This window comes from Rhinopithecus roxellana, chromosome 15, assembly GCF_007565055.1.
Source record: "Rhinopithecus roxellana isolate Shanxi Qingling chromosome 15, ASM756505v1, whole genome shotgun sequence".
Classification (NCBI taxonomy): domain Eukaryota; kingdom Metazoa; phylum Chordata; class Mammalia; order Primates; family Cercopithecidae; genus Rhinopithecus; species Rhinopithecus roxellana.
The window spans coordinates 67,013,388-67,031,497 of record NC_044563.1 but is presented as its reverse complement, the minus strand read 5'-3'; the positions used below and the strand labels follow the sequence as shown (position 1 = coordinate 67,031,497).

The 18,110-nt window shown below is 51.0% G+C and overlaps 1 protein-coding gene across 1 annotated transcript in view; it reads left to right on the top strand.

Annotated features, from left to right (window-relative positions):
- ST14 (suppression of tumorigenicity 14) overlaps positions 1-18,110 on the top strand; it is a 52,195-nt gene that overhangs the window by 17,926 nt on the left and 16,159 nt on the right. The window contains exons 2-9 of the mRNA XM_010356462.2: positions 11,559-11,718; positions 11,976-12,103; positions 12,315-12,385; positions 13,191-13,348; positions 13,565-13,600; positions 13,890-14,130; positions 17,511-17,650; positions 18,001-18,098. Of these exons, the coding sequence (XP_010354764.1) occupies positions 11,559-11,718; positions 11,976-12,103; positions 12,315-12,385; positions 13,191-13,348; positions 13,565-13,600; positions 13,890-14,130; positions 17,511-17,650; positions 18,001-18,098 (1,032 nt within the window). The remainder of the gene's footprint in view (positions 1-11,558; positions 11,719-11,975; positions 12,104-12,314; positions 12,386-13,190; positions 13,349-13,564; positions 13,601-13,889; positions 14,131-17,510; positions 17,651-18,000; positions 18,099-18,110) is intronic.

The following is an 18,110-nucleotide window of genomic DNA, read 5'->3' as shown; positions in this document are numbered from 1 at the left end:
TTGGCCTCCCAGAGTGCTGGGATTACAGGCGTGAGCCACCGCACCTGGCCGGGCTTAACATTTTTAGGGTCCTCAAGTCTGACTCTACATCCTCAGGGGGTCATGCAGGGAGTCTTTCTGACTTCCAGCTCTATTTGGGCAATGGTTCCATTTCCCACCTTAGCCAGCCGTATGAGTGGGGGTTATGCAACAACTGGCTTCCTCTTTCAGCCGAGTTAAAAGGCGCAGTGGCTCACGCCTGTAATCCCAGCACTTTGGGAGGCTGAGGCGGGCAGATCACCAGGACAAGAGATCGAGACCATCCTGGCAAACATGGTGAAACCCCGTCTCTATTAAAAATACAGAAATTAGCTGGGCGTGGTGGCAGGCACCTGTAATCCCAGCTACTCGGGAGGCTGAGGCAGGAGAATTGCTTGAATCCGGGAGGTGGAGGTTGCAGTGAGCCGAGATGGCACCATTGCACTCCAGCCTGGGCGACAAGAGCGAAACTCTGTCTCAAAAAATATAAAAATTAAAAAAAAAAAATTTGTTTTGTCAATCGCCATCTCCTAAGTTGAGACCATGCTTGCTATGAGCCTTTCTGGCGCCACCAGCTTCCTAGCCTGGCAACAGCCGAGACCCTGTCAGTTCTTGGAGCTGCAGGACCTGGGTAAAGAACCCGATCACCTGAGGTTTTCCTCAGGGAGCCAGACTTTCAAGGTGAAGTGAGATGATGTCTCTTTTTTAAGAGGGTGGCAGTTTGTTTTTTCAAACGGCTTGATTTCTAATTTAAGTTTTAGTGGGGGCTTTGGCCTTAGAATCAACGATGCCATCTATGCCCAGTAAGCTGACTGTGCCAATTCTCATGAGTGGTACGAGGTCAGAGACCACCAGGTCCATGCACCTTTGTGTCCTTCCACAAGGTCAGACTTATTGATGCGACTTCAATCACACAAGCCACGAGCCGCATGGAGTTCCCAAAGAGACAGTTCTCCTTAGTACTTCCTGTTCACTCCGCAGTCAGAGCCTCAGGCACACAGGCTCAAACCACTCCAGTCAATATTGCAAACTATACATCATAATATTCTTAACCAATATATAAAAGTACGGATTAAACATTCCACATCAAAGTAACATTTAACATCAAGAGAAAGGGGATAGGAAGAAGGGTTAACAAACCAGTCCAGGGAGAGCCACGAAGAGAAAAAGAATCTCCTGGTGTGAGCTGGCTCATTTGTGGATCTTGCAGGGAAGAGTTTCTGATGTTGGCAGAACCTTCATTGGCAGATTCTGGGTGCTTATCACGAGTGACAGCAAAACGGTGTCAGTGAAGATGGCATCTTGAGCTGCCGAAGTCTTGCTCTTTTTATGGCCACAGAGTCCTCTGGAACGACAGTGAAGGAGTGTGCTTGTGTATTCCCCTGTCTGGTTGGTTATTTATTAAGCAAAACGTCTTGTTCCTATTGGCAAAGTGCCCTGTGAAATGTAAGATGAAGTCGTGTTCTAGGATGGCGTTACTTATGTCAAGAGTGCTCTGTACAAGGCTCCTGGTCCCTTGGCTGCATGGGGAGGGCCCTGGGCAGTGCTGGGAGTTGGGATGGGACTTGAAACCTGCAGGAGTTGGCTGCTCACTGGCAGAGAACCACTGGGTTTTTGTGTTGACAACGTCCTCACAGCCGGCTGAGTCAGGCCCTGGGGGACTTTCCTTCAGGCTCTAACCAGGTGTGGAGACTGGTGGTTTACTTCCTTCAGTGGGAGTTCTTGGCTGTGGGTCAGCTTTGTGTTCCCCTGATGGGCTGGGGTTACAGATCTACAGATATTTCTGGATCTTCCTTGGGGCCCTGCAGCCCCACCTGTTTTCCAGCAGCTCCTTCTGGTGAGGCAGCTGAGGGCCGTGACGGGTCAAAGGGAAAGGTGGGCGGGCTGGGGTTTTGGGGTGTCTACTACCAGCTGGCTGGGCCTGCAGCTGGGCCTGTGCTCTCCCAGGAGGAGCTGGAGTGTGTCTTTCTGGGAAAAGTGATAGCCTCAGGGACTTCTGGGACTATGCTTATAACCAATTGTGGGAGGGTCCCCAGGGCGTGGAAGCAAAGTTCAACCTGGCACAGCAGCTTCCCTGCATCCCAGGTGGTTGCTCAAAATAGACCAGCTGAGACTAAGTCAGCTTCTCCTGCTGGTGACGGGAAGGGGTGAGCCTCCAGGAAATGGTGGGTGGAGTTTCTCCAACTTTCAGGTTCCCAAGAATGACCTGGGGCACTTGATAAAAACTTCCAAATCCCAGGCCCTGCTTTCTGACGCATGACATCAGCATCTCCAGGGAGAGGGGTTTGGGAATCTGGATGTGGAACAAACACTGCATTTGTTTCAGTTGATTTTTATTGTTCTTTTTCACGACCAGACAAGTCCAGGAAATGCTGGGGGTTGCAATCAATGGGAACCGTAGGCTTTTGCAGGTTTCGTGAAAATTGGCTTCTAGAGAGATCGATTGCCCCTAGTTGGGGAGTGGGTGGGAGGATTCCAGTGTGGGCTTTCTTTTCCTTTCTCATTTGCCCCTGGGTCATCCCCAGATAAGCACTCAAGTGTCCTCTCTTATGAGGTCCCGTGCTGGGCCCTGGACTGCCATGGTGGCAGGTGGGGTGAAGTCCCGCCCTCAGGAGCCTGCTGACTGCCTGCTCTGTGCACAGCGCCTGGAGCTTCCCGGTGGCTGCTGATTTAACTAGGGAGGGCCTGTCTATGTGGGGTCCCTCCTAGCCGGAGACAGGTCCCGTTGATAATCAGCAGCCTGATGAAGAGGCCTTCCTGCAGCACCCCTCTGGTATCTGTCTCAGCTCAGCATTGCCCAGGTGACAAACACAGCGTTCATTCTTGGCAGTCGTTCCCTGCTGTCATCTGAGGTGGGCTTGAGTCGTGCTGGGTATCCAGGGAATCTGGCTAGGATACAGTGCAACCTTGTAGCCAGTCCGGCAGGGAGCGCGCACGAGGCTGTGCTGGCTCCGTCTTTCCCTTGCAAAGGAAGGCAGCTTCGACCTGCCACAGAATGCTTTCTTCCCCGGGGAGACCCTTGCAGGTGCTCGGGCTCTGCTTTCCTTTCTCGCTTGAACAATTACAGGGATAGTTTATGGTTCTCAAGATCCTGGTGGGGGTGATGACGTCATGGGATTGAAATCCGTCCCACCTGGTGGGTAGGTACACTGAATCACTGAGCGTGTCAGTCAAGAGTCTTGGCAACAAATCAGTGGCACTTGGCAGCAGCACACAAATCCAGCCACCCCTGTCCTCGCCTCAGGTCTGAGCAGCATAACTGTGTCCCTAGCTGGTGGCATCGCCCCTGCCCCTTGACCTTGATCTTCAGCCTCAGAAACAGGTTACCCATTGTCATGCAATTGTCCTTCATGGTCCCTCCCCAGGATTCCAAGGGACCTCTTCAGGTTTCCAGGTTCAGCCCCTTCCTTCCCAGCAGATCACACCCAACCTTAGCCACATGAGGAATGATCTTTAGAAAGGGTCTGGCCCGAAGCTTCATTTTCCCTGTCTGCTTTGGTTGGAATCTTGTGTGGCTTTGTGGGCAGTTGGTAGTATTTTTGTTGTTAATAAGTGCAGGGGCCCTTCCCCGTTGCATCTCTCTAAGGAGAACCATGCTCTGAGCTACTCATGGCAAATTCTGGCTTTGGGCTTGTTGGTCCCCAGAGCCAGTGGGGTCGTGGGCCCTGGAGGGTTTGCACTCAGCGACAGGTCTGAGTGTGTTTGAGGAACCAGGAGAGCGTTTCTCTCAAAAGGAGGATTCTCTGGTTGACTCACACAGTTTTGTTAGCTCAGCATTTAGCTTTCAGCCCTGGTGAGTTTCTCTGAATTAATGAGAGTAGGCTGGCCGCAAGAATCTTTCCTATATTATCAAATAAAATAGGTCTCTTTTTTTGGCCCTCTAGAAATCAGTGTTTTTTTCTTTTCATTTTGGAGAGCCTGACCTTGGGGAGGATACGCATCAGTTGCTCTAGTGTGCTTCAGACAACGAGATAAGATGAAATAGGGTGTGCTCCAGGACTTCTCCACTCCCCCTTCCTGGGTTTCTGGATCTGACCCCTCTCTCCCTGAGGAAAGTTGGGTGGGATGGCGATGGTTGGATCTTGTGCCTGCTGGGTGGGATGGTGGTCTGATCCGTCCCTGCTGGGTGGGATGGTGGTGTGATCTCGTGTCTGCTGGGTGGAATGGTGGTCTGATCTCGTGTCTGCTGGGTGGAATGGTGGTCTGATCTCGTGTCTGCTGGGTGGAATGGTGGTCTGATCTCGCCCCTGTGGGTGGGATGGTGGTGGTCCCTGTTAGATCCTGGCCCTTTAGGGTCTGTACCCTGCTTGTCCTGAGCCCTTATCCCCAACCTCCCACCTGGAAGTCATTCCTCGCTCCCTTGTCTGAGTGGCCTGGAGCCGAGCTGCTGTGTTTCTGGGCCCTCTGGCCAGGAGCTAACTAAAGTGGGCCAGCAGGAAGAGGCTGTGATAGTTACGTGGCCTCTATCTGTGTTTATGGTAAGCAGACACCTGGCTTCATAGCACCGTTTTTTGTGTGCACCTGCAAATATGTTTGCTTTTCAGAAAGAGAGACAAGAGAAGTGAAAGCAGGCACAGGCACAGGATCTCGCCTGTCGGCTGTGGCCCCATGGGGAGGTGTTATGTCTACAGTTGTCTAAGTGTCTAAGTGGATGGGAGCTCCCTGAGACCTCCTCCTTCCTCCTCCCCCACCCAGGAGTTAAAAGAGCTTTGCTGCTTCACTGACTTTATTAGCTTTGTGACCTTGGAGGAACAGGCTACTCCCTCTCTTTCAGCCTCAGTGCTCTTATCAATAAAACGATGGGATTATGCAACAGTATCTCTGTTACACCTGAACATGGAGCCAAGAGCTAAGGTTATAAAAGGAAGCAGCCCAGTTACTGATTAGACAGCACTTTTGGGCTGAGTGGCGCCACAGAGCTCACACTGCAGGGAGGACGGAGGACCCACCATTGAGCTAGCGCCACTGCTGGCAGCCTCGCTCTGTGGCAGAGCCTGGGGAGATCCCTGAGTCAATGCCCTCAGCCACCTTCCCCTTCTCATGGGAGTCTCTGCCTACTTTCCTGTTTCCCTGAATCCTTGCTCCCTGAATTCTGGAACCTAACCACACTGGGAGGCAGTAAACCAGGACCAGATTCTGGGTCTGCCACCAAGCGCTGGGTGACCTTGCAAAATTAGCATTCTTCCCTGCCTTCTCTATATAACAGGGGTGATAGCACCAGCCAGTCTGGAATGAGTCACAGGATTGTTGTGAAGATCCAGTAAGAAAATGGTTGTGAAATTACCCTGTGAATTGGATATACATCTAAACATAATAAATTATTATTTTGTTACCTTTCTTTCCTTCCTTCCTTCCTTCTTTTTCCTTCCCTCCCTTCCTCCCTCCCTCCCTCCCTTCCTTCCTTCCTTCCTTCCTTCCTTCCCTTGGTCTTGCTGTCTCGCCCAGGCTGGAGGGTAGTGGTATGATCATGGCTCACTGTAGCCTCAGCCTCCCTGGGCTCAGATCATCCTCCTGCCTCAGCCTCCTGAGTAGCCAAGACTACAGGTGCATGCTGCCATGCCTGGCTAGTTTTTTTTTGTATTTTTGAGGAGATGGGGTTTAGCCATTTTGGCCACGCTGGTCTCGAACTCCTGGGCTCAAGTGATCTGCCCACCTTGGCCTTTCACAGTGCAGGTGTGAGCCACCATGCCTGGCCCTTTTGTTAAATTTCTTTTTTTTCTTTCTTTTTTTTTTTTTTGAGACCAAGTCTCACTCTGTTGCCCAGGCTGGAGTGCAGTGGTGTGATCTCAGCTCACTGCAATCTCCGCCTCCCGGGTTCAAGGGACTCTTGTACTTCAGCCTCCCGAGTAGCTGGGATAACAGGCGTCCGCCACCACACCCGGCTAATTTTTTTGTATTTTTAGTAGAGATGGGGTTTCCCCCATGTTGACCAGGCTGTTCTCAAATTCCTGACCTCAGGTGATCCGCCTGCCTTGGCCTTCAAAAGTGCTGGGATTGCAGGCACGAGCCACCGCACCCGGCCACTTTTGTTACCTTTTTTTTTTTTGAGATGGAGTTTCGCTCTTGTTGCCCAGGCTGGAGTGTAATGGCATGATTTTGGCTCACTGCAACCTCAGCCTCCCAGATTCAAGCGATTGTCCTGCCTCAGCCCCCTGAGTAGCTGGGATTACAGGCGTCCACCACCACGCCTGGCTAATTTTTTTGTATTTTTAGTAGAGATGGGGTTTCACCATGTTGGCCAGGCTGGTCTCAAACTCCTGACCTCAGGTGATCCACCTGCCTCGGCCTCCTAAAGTGCTGGGATTAGAGGTGTGAGCCACCACGCCCGGCCTACATTTCTTTTTTTTTTTTTTTCCGAGACAGAGTCTCACTCTCTTGCCCAGGCTGTAGGGCAGTGGCATGATCTCAGCTCACCGCAACCTCCGCCCCCTAGGTTCAAGCCATTCTCCTGCCTCAGCCTGCTGAGTGGCTGGGACTACAGGCATGCACCACCACGACTGCCTAATTTTTTTGTATTTTTAGTAGAGACACGGGTTTCACCATGTTGGTCAGGCTGGTCTCAAACTCCTGACCTCAAATGATCCACCTGCCTCAGCTTCCCAAAGTGCTGGGATTACAGGCGGGAGCCACTGTTCCTGGCTACATTTCTTATACTTATATACACATACACAGTCTGTTCAGAGTCTAGCCGAAATCTCTGTTTTCTCATTCTTAAGTATGATAAGACTAAGTATGATAAGACTCAGTATGATAAGTATCATTCTTAAGTATGATAAGACTACCAGAAGCCACCAGATGTCTAAAGAAAACCTAGCCTGAAAGAAAGTCAAAGGGGAAGTTCCAAAGATAATATAAAAATATCTAGTTGCAACTGGGTGCAGTGGTGCACCCTATAGTCCCAGCTACTCAGGAGGCTGAGGCAGGAGGATTGCTTGAGCCAGGAGTTGAAGACCAGCCTGGGCAACATAGCAAGACCCTGTATCTTAAAAAGAAAAAAAAGATTGCATTGCATCTATAGCTAAATTTGAGAATAGACATCTTAATATTGAGTCTTCTAATCCATGAACAGCATATATTGCTTAACTAATTTAGGTCTTTTAGAATTTCTCCCAGCAGTATTTTGCATCTTTCAGTGTACAGGTTTTGTGCATTTTCTGTCAGATTTACCTCTAAGTATTTCATATTTTTGAAGCTATTGTAAATGGTGTCTTTTAGTTTTAGTTTCCAGTTGTTCATTGCTGATATGCCAGTACAAAGACAGCTACGGGAGTGTTTCTGGCAGCTCTATTTGTAATGACCTCAGATTGGAGACACCCCAAATGTCCATCAATAGGTGAACAGGTAAACACAGGCTTGTGTACCCAAACGATGGGATAAATGCAGCAACAACCGAAAGGCATGCACTGCTGTGCACACAGGAACCTGGGTGAGTCTCATAGGAATCGTGCGGAATGAAAGTAGCCAGATGGAAGAGTGCATACTGCAGAATTCTATTTACATAAAGCTCTGGGAAAAGCAGCCTGAAGCAGATGCGTGGTTTCTTGGGGACAGGAAATGGATTCAGGGAGGAACATGTGGGAGGGGCCAGGAGGAGACTTTGAAGGCCACGGACATGGGCATCATCTTAGCTGTGGATGGTTTCATGGGTGCATATGGATGCCCAAAATTGTACACTTAAATATTTACACTTTATTTTATGCAATAATACCTCAATGAAGCTGTTTTTTAAATTTAATGGAAGGTTTGCAAGAGCAAGTCAAAGAAATTCCCAAAATAGAACCAAACGCTGAAGAAACACAAAATACGGGAGAGAAAAGACGACAGCTGGAGGTGTAGAGGATCCATTCTTATCTGTGATGTTCCAAAATGTCACCACAGTACAGTCTGTTTGGCTACATGTGCTGCTTCATTTGTCTTTCTCACCATTCACCGAGCCCTTTGAATTGGAAGGTTTAGGACTCTCTTCAGCTCTTGGAAATACCCTTCCAGTATTTCTTTGGTAATGGTCTCTTCTCTGCCAGGCCCAGAAAAGATTGGGCTCAAGTATTCTAGAAGACAGAGGTGAGACAAGAAAGGACATTGTTCGAAATCCCCAAATCTCCACCTCGGCCCCAAGCCAAAAGACAAAGACCCCACAGACTCCCACAGTGGATGGGAAAAGTAGTCTGGAGAGATCGAATCAAAGAATGTCTGGGCTTGAGGACCCCAGGTACAGAGGAAAGCTGTCGTGAGAGGTGAAAAGAAGGGGAAAGAGTCTCTTCGCCTACATGTTCCTGAATGCTAGTGGCTGGGTTTAAATCACTCCAGCCAGGAGATTAGAAAATTATTCTCTGGAGCAATGGAACCATCCACAGGAAGATGTATATAGTCTAACAGTTGGGAGTGCCCAGAAAAAAATCTGTTTCGCCACTTACTTGTGTCCCCCCAAGTGAAGCCAGCTGTGGCAAGGCAGGCACACAGAGCTTCCAAACAACCTTCAGGAGCTTGTTTCTAAATAAAAATAACCACCCAGGATCCCCCAGCATTTGAGGAAAGTCTTCAACATTGAAGAGAAAGTCAAAAACAGAGAAAAGATACTCAGTGGAAATATAAAGATGAGAAGGTTTTGCATTCACAAAGCAAATACAAGATGCCATAAAAGAGGAAAATTCAAAGAACAAGAATGCTCTTAGAAATTAAAATTTTGATACCAAGAATGAAAAACTCAATTGAAAGGTTAAAAATAATGAGATGGATAATATGGAGAAAGGATAAATAGAGGATAAATATAATAAGGATTAAAGAAAGGTAGACCAGGGAAGATGAAAAGGAGACATAATCTAAAAAATAAGACAGGAAAATCACTTTGGGAGGCTGAGATGAAAGGATAGCTTGAGGCCAGGAGTTCGAGACCAGCCTGGGCAACATAGCAAGACCTTGCCTCTACAAAAAATTATTAAAAAATTAACTGGACACGGTGGTGTACAGCTATAGTCCTGCCTACTCAGGAGGCTGAGGTGGGAGGATTACCTGAGCTCCAGAGTTCAAGGTTACAGTGAGCTATGATTAGACCACTGCACTCCAGCCTAGGCAACACAGCAAGACCCTGTCTCAAGGAAACAAAAAGACCCAATTCAAAGCACATCCTCAAGGCTTTCAAAGAAAGACAATGAAGTCATAAGTAAAAGATAGTGAGTTTATAATATTATCATATTTCTCAAAAGCAAATTAGAACTAAAAAACAATAGAGCCATCAGAATTCTTTTCTTTTCTTTTCTTTTCTTTTTTTTGAGACAGTTTCAGTCTGCCACCCAGGCTGGAGTGCAATGGTGCAATCTCAGCTCACTGCAACCTCTGCCTCCTGGGTTCAAGCAATTCTCCTGCCTCAGCCTCCCGAGTAGCTGGGATTACATGCACGTGCCACCACACCCAGCTAATTTTTGTGTTGTTAGCAGAGACGGGGTTTCACCACGTTGGCCAGGCTGGTCTTGAACTCCCGATCTCAGATGATCCACGTGCCTTGGCCTCCCAAAGTGCTGAGATAACAGGCGTGAGCCACTGCGTCCAGCCTGAGCCCTCAAAATTCTAAGTGAAAATTATTTTAAACCTGTAGTTCTATACCCAGCCAAATTTCCATAAATGTGAGTGTAGAATTAAGGTATTTTCAGAAACATGCAAAGTATCAAAAAATATTCTTCTCAGAAAGTAAATGTTCGTCTCTTCTGGGTCTTTATAGTTAGAAAAAAATTTTTAAAAAGTATATGTTCCACCAAAATGAAGTGTAACCCGAGAAAGATGAAGACATGGAATCCAGGAAATAAGGGTTTTAATGCAGAAGAAGATTAAGAAAAATCCCAGGGTGATGGTGAAGGAAGTTCTGGACAACTGCTATGAGAAAGGACGGGGGCTCTCGAAGTGTGGCCCTCAGGAAGAATATGAAATAAGTTATTTAACATATTTTATATGTAGAAGATTGAGAAGAGTACTGCAGAGCTCTTAGACTGTATGTAAAGATTTGGGTACAAATTAAAAAGTAACCCCAGTAAGTGAAAATTCACAGCAGGAAAAACAAAGAAATTGTACAAAGAAAGGAAACATAATAGTGAACAATATTTTCACAGGCTAATAAAGAAAACGTAGAGTATGGATATGATTTTTTTCAACTTTGGGCTTGTAACTATTGGGAGGATTGGGAGAGAAAGGGCGGAAGGACACTAAAATCCACATTGTCATAATAGAAAGTCAACCGATTTCTAGATGGATGAGTCAAGAGATTATGGTGTTGCCATAGTATTTAGAAATCTAGAGACGACTCCAGAACAAGCAGCTTGAACACATTTTAAGTGGCGTCTGGAATGTGTTTGTGTGTGTGATATTAGATCAACTCACAAAAATAGCCAATTAGGAAACCAAAATTGGAGTTATAAGTATCCCAGTAAGGCAGGAGTGAGGAGAATCTTTCATGCAGTGAGTTGCTAGTGGGTAAATGTCACAAACCAAGACATGTCAGCTTAAATTTACACTGTCGAATTATGAGATCACCACCAGAACGACATCAGGAAACTGTTGAAAGGGCCAACACATATGGGTTTGGGATGGGCTGTTGCTTTTGTTGTGAGCCATATTGAGGGGGTATGAGGTAGTTAAACCGAAAGTGCCACAGCGCCAGGCCATGGTGCGTCCCCAGGATTCAGGGCGGGTAGATGGCATGTGCTGTGGGCAGAAACCTTTGCCAGTCCGTCACTGTGGGCAGCAGACACCCCACCTGCCCCTCTGTATTCTGGCCCCTCCTCATGGATACCCTTGGCAGGGAGGACCCCAGGGAAGTCACCATCCTGTTTGTTGGGCATTTGGTTTGTTTGCTTTTCCTTCTCTTGGGGCTGCGCATGGGTGTAGATTCCCACAGTGGGCCTCCCACTGTGCTTTCCGGTCCTGGACTGGGGTTCCCAAGGTTAAACACAGAGCAGTTTTTTTTCCACGACGGCAGCACCTTTTTACTTTTGGCTGGTTAAGGCCACTGGGTAGGGTGTGCAGTTGAGTGCTGGCCACAGGCTCCTGGGCCAGGTGATGGGGGACTGAATCTGGTAGGGGCTGTGTCCGAGTGAGCAGTGCCTGCTCGTAGAAGTCTGCACAGGGGCACCATAGTTGCCAGTCATGGTCTTGGCCTGGGGCCCCTCTCCGGGCCGGGGCACCCACCTATGTCAAAGATGATTCACTGAAGGGAAGACCTCGAAGACCGAGTTTCCACAGCCCTTCATTGCATTTTAATTTAAATGAACAATTCGTAAGCAGTGATCGCCTGGTGCTGTCCAGACCCTGAGATGCGTGGTCGGGAAGGCCGACCTCATGTTCCTCCAGAGCATGCCCGGGGTTCATGTCGTGGAGTCTGCGCTCTGGGCAGTGGTCCCCATGCCTCTGGGGGAAGCCCCCTTCTTCTCACCCAAGCCCCTGCTTTCTTCTTTCACCCAAGCCGGACCTCACAAAATGTGAACATCTTCTCCAGCGGGGCGCAGGGGGAGAGGGGTGAGAGGGTCTGAGTGGTGGCACCTCTCTCCCGGCAGAAAGTGAATGGCTTGGAGGAAGGCGTGGAGTTCCTGCCGGTCAACAACGTCAAGAAGGTGGAAAAGCATGGCCCGGGGCGCTGGGTGGTGCTGGCCGCCGTGCTGATCGGCCTCCTCTTGGTCTCGCTGGGGATCGGCTTCCTAGTGTGGCATTTGCAGTGTGAGTAAAGCGGGGCCTGGCTCCGGGGAGGACGAGGAGGGGGTGGCTGTCCCTCCTCCCTCAGTGGACAGACCCAGGGCCGCCTACTGAGGACACGAGGGTCTCTTGGCCTCTCTGGAACCCCGATGGGGAGTGATGGGAAGCAGTCAGGGCTGGCCCATTGCTCCCTCCCGGCATTCATTCCCCGTTGTGGATGGCGAGGGACAGGCAGGGGTGGTACCGCCTCCCCTGACCGAGCGCCTTCTGGTCTCACACAGACCGGGACGTGCGTGTCCAGAAGATCTTCAATGGCTACCTGAGGATCACAAATGAGAATTTTGTGGATGCCTACGAGAACTCCAACTCCACTGAGTTTGTAAGCCTGGCCAGCAAGGTGAAGGACGCGGTGAGTGCAGCCTGCCCAGAGCTCTGCCTGGCTGTGTGCCCTGGTGTCACACCTGCTGGGCAGGAGGGACATACCTCGCCTGTGCTCCCAGGGCCTTGGGATGGGGGTGATCTGGGACGGGGCCCCGAGTCCCGGAGGGGAGGTGGCAGCCCGGGCTTAGGGCAGCGTCATCGCTGTGTGGGACCCGCCTTGAGTCTCTGCCCTTCCTCAGCTGAAGCTGCTGTACAGCGGGGTCCCGTTCCTGGGCCCCTACCACAAGGAGTCGGCCGTGACAGCCTTCAGGTGGGTGCAGAGAGAAGGCTCAGTGGGATGCATCCCAGACTGGCTGGGAGTATGATCGGGGTGCAGTGTGTGGGGCGGAAAGCAGGAGATGGTGCTGGAGGTCCTGGCCTGGAGAACCAAGGAGGGTCGTCGCCGTGTCCTCCTGTGCGTTACTTGGCAGCCTGCCTCTTCTGCCCCACGGCAAAGGTGACTGTTGCTGTGATGAGCTGCCCAAAGGCCTGTGAAGTGCTTGGCATGATGCCAGGAATGGCTGTGATTCTTTGTTGTTTTTCCAAATGTGGGTTTGGGGGAGTTGGGGCGCTGAGGCAGGCTTCAATGAGTCCCCATATTTTCTGTGCTTGTACAGTTTTTCACGCATACTTTTGTAAAAAAATAGACTTTATTCTCAAACTGCTTTTTATTTTGCTAGTTCGTTTGAACTCTGGGGAATGCTGTGTGGCAGGTGCATTCCCAGTTCCTTTCTCAGGTCAGAAAACAGGCTCAGGAAGGTGACACTCGGGGTGTCCTCACTTGTGGCTAAATTCCAGTGGGTTCCCCCCGCCTCATTCCTACCCCTGAGCGGCCTCCAGAATTGGTCTGGTTGGGGATGAGACTGAGAGCAGCGGGCAAAAGGGCAAGTCCTCTTGCTTTGGGGTGGGAAGACGGGTGACACGAAAGAGGAGCTGGGGCAGAGCCTCTGCAGATGGAGGGCCCAGGTGGGCCCCCGCGGGTGGCCTGAGCGGCCCATGCGCCCTGGAGTCGCTGTAAGTGCACGTGGGGGCAATGGGGCCCAGAGCTCCGCCTCAGGCCCCTGCTCTCTCCCCAGCGAGGGCAGTGTCATCGCCTACTACTGGTCTGAGTTCAGTATCCCGCAGCACCTGGTGGAGGAGGCTGAGCGCGTCATGGCCGAGGAACGCGTAGTCATGCTGCCCCCGCGGGCGCGCTCCCTGAAGTCCTTTGTGGTTACCTCAGTGGTGGCTTTCCGTGAGTCCGAGGGCCAGGGGTGGGCATGGGACTGGCCAGCCTTCCATGGAGTGGGGCTGGGCCCTGGACCATTGCAGGGGACCGGCACTCCCAGGGCCCAGTGCACCAGAGAGAAGATTACGTGCTGGCCGGGCACCTCCCTTTAGATAATAAGGAAGCAGGAATAAGGAAATGGATTGTATCAGGAAATTCTTTATTCTCCTTCTTATTCTTCAGCCACTGACCCCAAAACCGTACAGAGGACCCAGGACAGTAAGTATCGTGCCCACCTCCTCCTCTGGGTGGGGAAGAGGGGGGATGTGGCCAGATGCCCTTGAGCCAGTGGGGTCCCCAGTGCATGTCCCTCTGAATGAAGTATACTATGATGATCTTTCCAGGCCCTTCCTCTTCCAGGCCCTTCTGAGAAGCCCCTTTCCTGATTTCCTGAGGCCCAGGGCAGCCTGGGGCATCTCAAAGGGGCCAGGCCCATGAGGTCTCAGGTTTCTCCCCCTAGCTCTGCCCAGTCCTGCCCCCACACACGCCCTTCTTGTCTCCTGCGCAGACAGCTGCAGCTTTGCCCTGCACGCCCGCGGTGTCGAGGTGATGCGCTTCACCACGCCCGGATTCCCTGACAGCCCCTACCCCGCTCATGCCCGCTGCCAGTGGACCTTGCGGGGGGACGCCGACTCAGTGCTGAGCCTCACCTTCCGCAGCTTTGACCTCGCGTCCTGTGATGAGCGCGGCAGCGACCTGGTGACGGTGTACAACACCCTGAGCCCCATGGAGCCCCACGCCCTGGTGCAGTGAGTACCCCGGGGGGCGGGTGGGGCTGTGGGAGCTTGGCAGCTGCCCCATGGGGGCCAGCTTCTTCAACGGATTGCAGCACAGTCCTGGGATACAGTTTACGACTCTTGGCCACAGGCCACTGCCAAACGTCCAGGCAGCAAGGGGCATGTGTGGTGTGATCCTCAGCTGGAGCTCCAGTGGAGTCTGAGAGGTGATTTTTCTCAGCCTTGGCAAGGCAGAGGAAGGCTCTGTGGTCCCCAGATACCAAATCTAGCCTGTGCAGGGTGCGCCCCCCTGAACTACCAGAGAGAAGGCTCTGCCCCCAGCTGTAAAATGTAGGCTTTGTTATTAAGCTATATGAAGGCCAACAGATCAGGAGATGGCTGCCTTTGAAAAGACAATTTGTTGGCGGGCATGGTAGCTCGTGCCTATAATCTCAGCGCTTTGGGAGGCTGAGGCGGGAGGATCTCTTGAGGCCAGGAGTTTGAGACTAGCGTGGGCAACAAGACTCTGCCTCTATAAAAAATAAAAAGCTTAGCTGGGTGTGGTGGTGTATGCCTACTCAGGAGGCTGATGCAGGAGGATCTCCAACTCAGGAGGTCAAGGCTGCAGTGAGCTGTGATTGCACCACTGCACTCCAGCCCGAGCAACAGAGCAAGACCCTGTCTCAGGCTACACGAGGAAGCACTAGGATGGTCAAGGGGTAACAGGAATGAGGGGAAAATGTAAGCAAGAGCCTTTATTAAGGACCGGGCATGGTGGCTCATGCCTGTAAGCCCAGCACTTTGGGAGGCCAAGGCGGCTGGATCACTTGAGGTCAGGAGTTGGAGACCATCCTGGCCAACCTGATGAAACCCCATCTCTACTAAAAATACAAAAATCAGCTGGGTGTGGTCTCTACTAAAAATACAAAAATCAGCTGGGTGTGGTGGCGGGCACCTGTAATCCCAGCTACTCGGGAGGCCAAGGCAGGAGAATCACTTGAACCTGGGAGGCAGAGGTTGCAGTGAGCCAAGATCGCACCACTACACTCCAGCCTGGCGACAGAGCAAGATTCTGTCTCAAAACAACAACCAAAAGAGCCTTTATATGGTGTACACAGAAAAGGCAAGACAAATCAGGGCGAGAAGTTTAGAACTGACTTGTTTGAATAATTTCAGTAGGCTCTGGGGCACAGGAGCTGTTCCTAGTTCTCTGATACTTGGGTCTGGGGTGGTTAGGGCAAAGAATAGTGGCCCTGAGTATGAGATCCTTTTGGAGGAGGTGGGGCTGGGCCCTCCATGGGTGGGTTCGTATAGGGAAGGTTTGCTTGCAGGTGAGTCCTTTCCTATCTCTAAGCATTGGCCAGCCCTCCACAGTCAGCAGGGCCCCAGATGTCAAAGCACCCGCATTACAGAAAACGGAAAGGCATGGTTAATGCACCTGTGGGATACCCCACGTCAGGGCGGAGCGTACTGCGCAGAGGTGCTGCGCGTGGTGGGTGAGCTGCCTCTCCTGCACTCGCTGGGCCAGAGCCTTCTGTGGCTGACTATGGAAATGAGCTGGGCGGACGTTTAATGATTAATAATGGGCTAAAATTCAGGCCAAGAATAATCTAGAACCATCGGCTGCCACAGCTTCGCAACCAGGACTTCTTTTCCATCTCTCTAATTTATTAATTGTACAACAAAGAAGTACATGGTCCCAGTGGGAAAAAGAAATTGACAAGCAAAAGGAAGACTAAAGTCACTCGTCATCTTACTGCCTAGAAATAACTACTGTTAATTCTTTTTCTTTGAGACGGAGTCTGGCTCTGTCGCCCAGGCTGGAGTGCAGTGGCAAGATCTCCGCTCACCGCAACCTCCGCCTCCTGGGTTCAAGCAATTCTCCTGCCTCATCCTCCCGAGTAGCTGGGATTACAGGCATGCACCACCACGCTCAGCTAATTTTTTTTTTGTATTTTTAGTAGACATGGGGTTTCACCATGTTGGCCAGGCTGGTCTCGAACCCCTGACGTCAGGTGATCCACCTGCCTTGGCCTCCCAAAGTGCTGGGCTTACAGGCGTGAGCCACAGCACCTGGCCAAAGTTTTGATGTCTATTCTCCCCGCCTTTTTTGCTGTGTGTGTGTTAAGAAATAGGATTATCCCATGCATGCAGTTTCATTACCTGCTTTAACAAATGAAGTATATTATGATGATCTTTCCAAATCAGTCACCCTGTCTCCCAGGGTTTTTATAAAGTTGCATTGTTTAGAAGGAGGGGACACAATCAGGATGATATGGTTGTGAGCAGTGTGGACTCTGGAGCTTGAATGCCTGAGTTTCAATTCTAAGCCTGCCACTTATTAACCATGGGATGTTGGGCAAGTGACTGAAGATCTCTGTGTCTCAGTTTCCTCACCTCTGAGACAGGGATAACAGTATCTACTTCATAGACCTGTTATGAAGATTGTGAGTTAATAGATTAAAGAGCACCGAGAACCATGCCAGGCATGTTCCTCTTTTTTTTTTCTTTCTTTTTTTTTTTTTTTGAGTGTCCTGGTTGACCAGGCTGGAGTGCAGTGGCACAGTCATAGCTCACTGCAACCTTGAGCTCCTGAGGCTCTGGCCTCGCCCCTGAGTAGCTGGGACTACAGGCAGGCGCCACCATGCCCAGCTAGTTTTTTTGATTATGGAGATGAGGTGTCACTCTGTTACCCAGGCTGGTCTGAAACTCCTGGCCTCAAGGAATTCTCCTGCCTCGGGGCCTCCCAGTATTCTGGGATTCTAGGCCCGACCTTGGCATGTTCCTGATAAATATTGGTTGTTACCACTGCTATTGTTCTGATTGAACCCACAGCTTATGTAGTAAATCCTCTGTTGTGGACATGTATCATGTCTATGGTGTTGCTTTTTTTTTTTTTTTTTTTTTTTTCAAGATGGAGTCTCGCTCTGTCACCCAGGCTGGAGTGCAGTGGTGCTGTCTTGGCTCATTGCAACCTCCGCCTCCTGCGTTCCGGCGATTCTTCTGCCTCAGTCTCCCAAGGAGCTGGGATTACAGGCATGCGCCACGACACCTGGCTAATTTTTGTATTTTTAGTAGAGACGGGTTTCACCATGTTGGCCAGGCTGGTCTTGATCTCCTGACCCCAGGTGATCCACCCACCTCGGCCTCCAGGCATGAGCCACTGCGCCCGGCTGGGTGTTGCTCTTTTAAACAAAGGTGAACCATTTATCACTAACTCCTTCCATCAGTGATTGTGTGGGGGAGGGGCTTACCTGAATGAAGGTCTCTGTGACTCCATTCTTAGCCCTCTGTGGATGGGACCAGAGTTAGGGATGGGGTCCTCGGGCACCTCTGCCTGGGAGCCTGGTTTGGGCGTGTGAAAAGCTTGGGTTCTGCCGGCTCTTCCTGATGCCCACCCTCTGCCCCTACAGGTTGTGTGGCACCTACCCTCCCTCCTACAACCTGACCTTCCTCTCCTCCCAGAACGTCCTGCTCATCACACTGATAACCAACACGGAGCGGCGGCATCCCGGCTTTGAGGCCACCTTCTTCCAGCTGCCTAAGAGGAGCAGTAAGGAAGGGCAGGGCAGGGCGGAACTGCCCGTGGGCCGCGGAGAAGGGGAAGGCCTTAGTGGGGGTGACTGAGCTTAGGAGGCCACAGGCTGGACCCTGTGGCTGGGGAGCTGGCCTAGGTCAGCAGCAGAGGCTGAAACTTGAGCCAAAGGCATCTGGCCGACCGCCTGGGTCAGGAGCCCTCCGGAAGCTTCGGCACCCGACACCCGGCCTTCCTGGCTGTGCACTTGCTGCGCAGCATCCAGGCATCCAGGAGGCAGCTCCAGGCCTCAGGCTGCAGAGTCCTCGCCTGCCTGCTTGGCTGGGCAGGTTCCTGATCCTCTTGCTTTCTCCCACCTTTCCTCTCAGGGTGTGGAGGCCACTTACGTAAAGCCCAGGGGACATTCAACAGCCCCTACTACCCGGGCCACTACCCACCCAACACTGACTGCACATGGAACATTGAGGTAGGAACTATG